This window comes from Nicotiana attenuata, unplaced genomic scaffold (genome assembly GCF_001879085.1).
Source record: "Nicotiana attenuata strain UT unplaced genomic scaffold, NIATTr2, whole genome shotgun sequence".
NCBI lineage: Eukaryota > Viridiplantae > Streptophyta > Magnoliopsida > Solanales > Solanaceae > Nicotiana > Nicotiana attenuata.
Window position 1 is genome coordinate 147323 of NW_017670351.1, and position 9317 is coordinate 156639.

Consider the following 9317-nt stretch of genomic DNA (forward strand, 5'->3'; position numbering starts at 1 on the left):
GGGGGGGGGGGGGGGGGGTTGAAAGCCTCTTCAAATACAATCATTTTAAGATATAAACCAAAACATAAAAAAATTATCTTTAAGCAAATATTTTACTTCAAAAGAAAACTCCATGAAGATAAAAGAAAGTTTCATTCATGCATGCCATATGAGTAATCATAGGATTACAACCCAAAAATGGATACTACTATTGTCTATGAAATCTCTATGACACGGGATAACTTAGCCAACCAAGGCATAACCCGGTGGCTCAAAAGAATAATAATATAATAAAGTCCTCCATGGGTGCAAGGGTGGAGTCTCACCAAAAGTATCAACAGAAAATATAGAGCTGCCCTATCCACGCGGTCCAAGCTGCTCGGGTCCAGTCCCTAAAAATAAAAATGTAAATATGGCCGAAAGGCCTAAGCTCCACATGCCTAGTACGAATCATGAACTGTTCCCCAACAAAAAATATAGGACAAGCCTTAAGAAGATATAAGATATGTAATAACAGCTGATATAAGAAAGAAGCATTTATATCAATTAACAATTTAGAAAATAAAATAAAATAATAAGATAAAACATATTTCAATGTCTTCCTTTAGCATTAATCTTTACAAAATCATGTTAGATTTTTCATTTACCGGAAGCACTATACCATCACTGACACGAAGAAAAGTTAACTAGGTTATGTACCTAGCGGCAAGTACCATATACCTTACTTGCTCAGGTCGTCTCATCGTTGTGCCGCACGAATCGACTCAGTCGTGCTAATAAAGTAGCACAATAGTACCCCATAATGGGAAGTACTCTGCTGTTGTTCCCAACCGTAAGGTGGGTTCTACGCCTACACCGGCATGTGTAGTTTCATGACCGAATGAGGAAAATTATTCAAGGTCTTTCTCAGTGAACTTAAGTAACCCCCAAAACCTTTACATTTATCAATGACGATATTCATAGCCAAATCAACTATTTGAGAATAGTTAAATCCAAGATATTTCACAACTCATGTATTTCCGTTTCAAAAAAATACTACAAGTACTACTCCTCATCTATTTAGTTTTAAAATTTGAATCCATTTCAAGAAAATAATATTCATAACACTCAAATCTTTTATGATGCAAGAAATGGTACAATCCCAACTCGCTCGTCCCCACAAGCTAGGACTTACATTTAGAAACTCAATTTAATCGTGTTTCGATATGAGTTTGGAGAAAAGCTCCGAAGGTAATAAGTTTCAACGTACCTCAAATTACTTCCAACCTTACCCCAAATGATCCAATAATGCCGACGAGTCACAATCTACATATAGAACTCACATAATTTATTAACGTGTCACAACAATATCAACTAACCCAACTAAGTGTCTAACACTTCAAGTCCAATTTCATAAGTTTAGCGGAAATCCCATTTCATCATTTGAAGGTAAATCCTTGAATTTTAACTCCATATCCTTCATTAAACATATTATGAGATCTAGTCGTTCTACTAGAAGCTCAAAATAACATTGTTCAAACAAGACCCAACACTATTAATCATCCCTACCAACCAACTCTTCTAGGGTTTCATAAATAGATGTTTAAATACAAATCTATCTTCATAAACATACACTACTCCGCCCATGGAGTTATATAATTTTGGAGTGAAGAAATTACCTCTTTGTCAAACCCTAAAAGTTTCAACATTTGTGTTCTTGAAGTGCTCTTGAGATTTTCTTCAAAAATCTATGAATTCCATGATGTTGGAGGGTTAAGAGATGAAATAAATGGACCAAATCTACCACAGGAGGGCATTTAATTCTTACCTTGAAGATGCATTAATGTTATGGGACTCCTTTCTCTGTCTAAGTCATCAAAGGCAAAGCCTAAGATAAAGAATTAGTCTTCCCGTAATTGCCTTTACAAGGCTTCAGGTATTGGTTTCAAATTCAGACGCCAACTTGCACGCGTTCTGCTCATTACACTGCCTAACATTTGGCAATTGCAACATTCAGAGGCTATGGGGATGCGACGCATGCTTATTAGCGCCGATCCCTGTAACTTTTCATTTGGTTTCCTTGTTTTCACCTTGGTTCAACACTTATACATGGAATATAAATAAAATAGTATCCAAGTATTCCATGAATCATTTAATACCTTTGTACGTTAATTAGCCTAACAATTCACTCCTTAGTTTAATATATTTTCCAAGTGTGCTAGAGGACTTTTCTTAGCCAATGTAACTCTTTGTTTCCATTTCCTTTTTTGTTCCCTTATTAGCTTCCATGAGATTTATACTCAAATTACTTGATAAAGTAATTACCCTTACGCATTTTATTAACCTTGTATTATTTTCTTACTCTCATGTGGTTCGAATTTACTCAAATTACATCCTTATGCTCAAAATTAACCCGAATTAATTATGAAAATTCACGGGGCTTTACATTCACCCCCACTTAGAAGCATTCGTCCTCGAACGCAAATCCTTGGTCATATTAAAGTCCAAAAGTGTAATCTCCATGTCTCTCCTTACTCCTCGACTCTTAAGGATTCAAAATTTGACCAACTCTCCAAATTTTAAAAAAAAAATTCGGCATAGTTTTCTTTGTTAATAGGCTTATCCCAAAATTTCAACCTGATAGCGAGCCATAAGAACACAATATAAAAGGCCACACACAACTCTATTCATTACAGCTACATCAATGAATGCCTCGGGGCTTCATATACCTCTAAACACCATTACATAGCCTCTCTCGTCATCACAATAATAAAATCTATTCCTATGAGACAAGTCTAACAACCATGCCCAATAGATAAGTCACCCACATAAGAAAATCGTACTGAATCCCAACTACTCCCTCTGTTCCAGTTTATGTGAACCTATTTCTTTTTTGGTCTGTTCCAAAAAGAATGAACCCTTTTTAAATTTGGTAACAATTTAGCTTAAACTTACAATTCTACCCTTAATGGGAAGCTTTTACAACCACACAAATACTCTGGGGCCCTTTTTGACTTGTTTAGGATCACAAATTTCAAAAGTCTTATTTTTTCTGAAACTCCGTGCCCAGTCAAACAGGTTCACATAAATTGGAACGGAGGGAGTAATAAGTAAGATAGATAAATTGCTTACTCGCTCCATGGAACTAAATCATGATAAACTCCAAACTCGAAATTTCAAGGAAACAGTCATACCTGAAGTCGCGAACAAGTGGGGGTATCGGATTTTCATATCCTCCTCGACCTCCCAAGTAGCCTCTTCAACGCCATGATTACGCCATAACACTTTAACTGAAGCTATGTCTTTAGTCCTCAACCTACGGATTTGCCTATCAAGAATCTCAACCGGTTCTTCGTCATAAGTTAAACCGTCATTTATCTCTACTACCTCCGGTAAGATGATGTGAACAGGATCGGGCACATACCCCCGTAACATCGATACATGAAAAACAGGATGAACCAAAGTCATTGATGTAGGTAGCTCCAGCTTGTAGGCTACTTTACCAATCCTTTTCAGGATTCGATATGGACCAATGAATATAGGGCTTAGCTTGCCCTTCTTCCCAAATCTCATAACCCCCTTCATTGGCGATACCTTCAAGAACACTTGATCACCCTCTTTAAACTCCAACTTACGTCGACGTGCATATGTATAGCATCTTTGTCGGCTCTCAGCAGTCTTAAGTCATTTTTTGAATCAAAGCTACCTTCTCTAAGGCATCATGTACAAGATCCGGACCAAGTAGTCCTACCTCAGTCGGCTCAAACCTTCCAATAGGTGATCTACAATGTCGTCCGTACAAATCCTCATAGCGATCCATCTGGATACTAGCATGATAGCTATTATTGTAGGCAAACTCAATCAGTGGTAAGTGTTCATCCCAAATCCCACCAAAATCAAGGACACAAGCTCGCAACATATCCTCAAGCATCTGAATAGTCCTCTCAACCTGCCCGTCGGTTTGTGGATGAAAAGCGGTACTCAAATTGACACTTGTACCCAATCATTCTTGAAAGGACCGCCAAAAATGAGTAGTAAACTGGGGCCCTCTATCAGATATGATGGAAACTAGAATACCATGAAGTCTTGCAATCTCTTTCAAGTACAACATAGCATACTGTAGTGCCGTGTCAGTCATCTTTACTGGTGAGAGGAGCTAATTATTGTTGAGTAAAGTGTCTAAGTCCTCTCATCCCCAATTCTAAGTCTAGCTTCTCATCCTCTTCTTTGGTTTTCTTCTATCATCCCTAATTCTGAGTCTAGCTTCTCATCCCCTTCTTTGGTTTTCTTCTATATTACTTAACTTCTGCATTTTATATTTCCATTAATGTTGTTCTACGTCTTTAAGTTGTAACTTTTAGTTACTACCATCAATATAATTTATATTTTGGAGTTATTACATTGGTGCTTTCATCCAGAGGTCTTCAATGGAGGACCAAATATTTTGAACTATTGATGATTTGGTTAGGGTTGTTATCACGCCCTAAAACCATGTGACCGACACTCGGTATTCTACCCGACCCGAGTGAACCATCCCATAAATTAATACTCATTTATATGTTGTAACAACCCAGCCGATCGTTTTGAGAATTTAAGTTTCGATCAGCGGCATAAGGTCTTGAGAAGCTTCATATTATGTTTATCGACTTGCGAGCATGGTTGAATTCAGTTACCGGAGGTTCAGAATTGAATTGGAAGAAGGATTCTAGTTTTGGAAGATTAAGCGGTGAGAATTTGACCAGAATCGGACTTTGGAGTAAACGGCTCCGAAATGGGTTTTGGATGATCTCAATAGCTTCGTATGGTGATTTTGGACTTAGGCGCGCGTCCGAATTCGGATTTGGAGGTCCGTAGGGTAATTTGAGGCATTTCGGCGAACATTGGAAAAGTTGAAGTTTGGAAAATGGAGAAGTTTGACCCACAGTTGAATTTTGTGATATCGGGGTCGGAATGCGATTCTGAGAGATGGAACAGCTCCGTCTTGTCATTTGGACTTGTGTGCAAAATTTGGCGTTGTTCCGAGTTGATTTGATAGGTTTCGGCGCGGGTTCTAGAAGTTGGAAGATTTGGAAGTTCATAAGCTCGATTCATGGCGAAATTTGCATTTTCGGCGTTGTTTGATGTGATTTGAGAACTCGAGCAAGTTCTTGTTAGGTTATAGAACTTTTTTATATGTGTAGACGGGGTCCCGGGGGCCTCAGGTGTATTTCGAACGAGTTTCGGATATTTTGCATGGTTTTGGAACATGTCTGATTTCTGGTGTTTTCGCACCTGCGACCTTGGAGCGCAGGTGCGGCTCCGCTTCTGCGTGAGCCTGATCGCATCTGGTAGCTTTGAGGCCTGGAAGCTAGCCCGCTTCTGCGAATGTTGGAACGCAGGTGCGAAACCGCTTCTACGGTTGGTCTATCGCATCTGCGAAGGAGTCCGCTTTTGCGCTCTTGTTATCGCTTCTGCGGTGGCGCTGATGCGGCCAATTGTCCGCAGATGCGGACCTCGGTCTGTAAGTAAAGTTCGCAAATGCGAACGTCTGCCCCCAAATGCAGTAGGGCAGATGCGCTTAAGTGTCCGCAGATGCAGAAGTCCTGGCAGAATCCTTTAAATCGAGGGTTTGGCCATTTTCTTCATATTTTGAGTTTTGGACTTCGATTTTGAGAGCTTCTTTCTAGGTTTTCAAGAAAATCGATTGGGTAAGTGTTCTCACCTAGTATCTAACATATTCCATGATTTTATCTTCATCTCTATCATTTGATTTGTGTTTTGAGTTGAGAAGATGGTTGGTTTTTTAAGAAAGTTTTCAAAATGAAAAATGATGATCTGGGGGACCAAATGGTATCGAAATTTAATAAATTTTGTATGGTTGAACTCGTATCGGAATGGGTATTCGATTTTTGTAAAATTTGTCGGGTTTCGAGGTGCGGGCCCGGGGGTCGACTTTTGGACCGATTTTTGGATTTTGTTAGAGATTGATACTTTATGATCCGGAATAGTTTCTTATGAGTTTTATTTGTGCTTTGAAGTTAATTTGGTTAGATTTGAGCCGTCCGGAGGTCTTTTTCACCCGAGAAGTGCATTTTAGAGTATCGGTTTGTCGTCTTTGAAGTAAGTATCTTTCCTAACCTTGTGTGGGGGACTTCCCCTTAGGAATGGAGTCTTCTATGTTAATTGTAAATCGTGTACGCGAGGTAACGAGTGCGTGCTCGGACTTATTTGTGGTAGTTGTCCCTTAGGGTTCGTAGGTCCTTATATTCACTGTGTATGAAGTTGTTCGTGATACTTTTGAGTTCCTATTTGCTGGTTTCACTTCTACATGCTTCCATTAGAATTAATTGCCTTAGGATTCACTCTTATTGACTATTTGACTCTTATTTGACTTAGCTGAAGATTTTGCCTCTTCTATCGTCATGCCATCTTTTCACAACTTTTTATCTTAATGAAATTATTACTACCTCATCATATAATTGTTTAGTCTTAATTGGAGTTATGATTATCTTCTGCTGCCTACCATTAATTGACTTGTTGAGTATCTTTCGCAAATTGCTCAACCTTAAAAGGAGTTTAGATAACCTATATCTTAATTGACTTGCCTTTCTTTGGGACTATTGGACTCGTGTTGACTTCTTTATTGTTGACTTGTATAATGTAGGATCGCTGCTACGTATTAGTTTTCCTTGTTGAACTGTTCCTTTTATGCCTAGTATTCTTTACTGTGGTTATTCCTTGTGAACTGGTTCTACCGTTTCTTTGTGATTTAAAGTTCTTGAGTTGATTTACTTGTCGTACTTTGTATTATTGTCATTTTTGCTGTTGTACTTGTTGTGGTGATGTACGAGGTTTCTGCCGTGCTGTAACTATTATTTTTGTTGGTTGCGCTGCACATTTACTTTGGGACTACGGACGGTATCCCGGTAGATCCACCTGTTCTGCATATTTACTTTGGGACTACGGAATGGTATTCCGGGAGATCCCCCTGCACGTTTATGTTTGGGACTACGTGACGGTATCCTGGTAGATCCCCCTGTTCTGCATATTTACTTTGGGACTACAGAACGGTATTCCGGGAGATCCGCCTGCACGTTTATGTTTTTGACTACGGGACGGTATCCCGGTAGATCCCCATGTTCTGCATATTTACTTTGGGACTACGGAACGGTATTCCAGGAGATCCCCCTGCACGTTTATGTTTGGGACTACGGGACGATATCCCGGGAGATCCCCATGTTCTGCATATTTACTTTGGGACTATGGAACGGTATTCCGGTAGATCCCCCTGCACATTTACGTTTGGGACTACGGGACAGTATCCCGGTAGATCCCCCCTGTTCTGCATATTTACTTTGGGACTACGGAACAGTATTCCGGTAGATCCTCCCTGCACATTTACGTTTGGGACTACGAGATGGTATCCTGGGAGATCCCCTATTATTATCGATGTGTTCTGAGCTGTTGCTTTTCATTGATCGTATCCCCGTAAATATTCTACGTGCTATCCGTTCTTTTCCTTATGCTTACTAGCTGGTTTGAATTATGTTAGGACACTTGCACAAGCATACACGTGGCTAATCACCCTTATCGGATAAGAGGCTTCTTGATATTGCTGAGTATAGACGCACACCCTTGTTTATTTGCCTTCCATGTTAAAATGGCTCTATTTGGCACGTGAGTTGCCCGTATGATTATGAGGTGTGATGAGGGCACAAGATGCCAAGTGTTAAGGTTCAGTTATGGAGACCCGTATTGTATGATTATGAGATGAGGTGTCACAGGGTGACTTATATTCGATGGATATTTATTTGGAAAGATTATATTCGAAAGGTATTTATTTTGAAAGAACTATTTTTGAAAAATATTTATTTGAAGGAAGTATATTTCGAAATATTTTATCAATTGAAGGATTTGCCTAACTGATTGAAGTTTGTTGGCTAAGACCTAATGTGAAAACTACCGTAGTTGCTAAGTTATGACTTATCTTTACTGTATTTGTGATCTCGGATTTGGGTTGTATTTCCATTCACTTTTCTGTGTTCTTATTATGGTGTCCCGATGTTACTTGATGTTTTCTTTCCTTATTGCAATTACCGTATTGTTAACCACATCACGTCGTCTTTATATAGATATCATGTTCGGTTGTTTCTTTTTTATACTTGTTCAGCTTATTAGACCAGTAGGCGTCCTGACAGTTCCTCGTCACTACTCCACCGAGGTTAGTCTTGATACTTACTGGGCACTGCTGTGGTATGCTCATACTATATTTCTGCATATTTTTGTGTAGATCTAGGTGTTGTTCGTTAGTAGCTGTGCGGATTCTTGCCGAGGAGACTCAAGGTAACCCTGCTGCGTTCGCAGGCTTCGGAGTCACCTTCCTATTTTGTATTCACACTGTTGTACTTATTTCCATACAGTTGTGTTTAGAAGTTGTAGCGAAACTCTGTAGAGCTTGTGACTTGTACCGCCGGTTTTGGGAAGATGTAAATTCTATAAAGATTTCTATATTGAGACTATTAGACTTTCTTTATCATGGTTGATATTCAGTAAATGTTAGGCTTACCTAGTTCCTAAGACTAGGTGCGATCACGAAACCCAACGGAGGGAAAATTGGATCGTGACAAGTTGGTATCAGAGCTCCAGGTTCATAGGTGCTACGAGTCATAAGCAAGTTTAGTAGAGTCTTGCGAATCGCTACAGACACGTCTGTACTTATCTTCGAGAGGCTACAGAACTATTAGGATAATCTCACTTCTTTCATTCCTATCGTGCGAGCTTATTGATCTCGGAGTTTGAACTTTTCTCATCCCATTATCTCACAGATTGTGAGGACACGATCTGCAGTTATCGATGATGCTGCTCCAAGAGCAGGTGTTGCTAAAGGCAGAGGCAGAGGCCGACGAGGAGTACATGTCGCAGCTAGAGCACCTACCCTAAGACTAGGTGCCATCACAGAACCCATCGGAGGGTAAATCGGGTCGTGACATATGCCTAATGGGGGGGAGGGTGTGAAAGCCTCTTCAAATACAATCATTTTAAGATATAAACAAAAGCTTTAAAAAAATATCTCTAAGCAATTACTTCAAAAGAAAACTCCATGAAGATAAAAGAAAGTTTCATTCATGCATGCCATATGAGTAACCATAGGATTACAACCCAAAAATGGATACTACTATTGTCTATGGAATCTCTATGACACGAAATGACATAGCCAACCAAGGCATAACCCGATGTCTCAAAAGAATAATAATATAATAAAGTCCTCCACGGGTGCGAGGGTAGAGTCTCACCAAAAGTATCAACAGAAATGTAAGCTGCCCTATCCACGCGGTCCAAGCTGCTCAGGTCCAGTCCCTGAAAACAGAAATGGAAATGTG

General features: G+C 39.6%; 1 protein-coding gene across 1 annotated transcript; it reads right to left on the minus strand.

Annotated features, from left to right (window-relative positions):
* Positions 1-3108: 3108 nt before the first annotated feature.
* LOC109238236 lies at positions 3109-3889 on the minus strand. Its single transcript, XM_019404665.1, has 2 exons — positions 3665-3889; positions 3109-3552 (listed from the first exon to the last, which is right to left on the minus strand). Exons 1-2 carry the CDS (start codon positions 3887-3889, stop codon positions 3109-3111), a joined length of 669 nt encoding a protein of 222 aa, XP_019260210.1.
* Positions 3890-9317: the final 5428 nt, after the last annotated feature.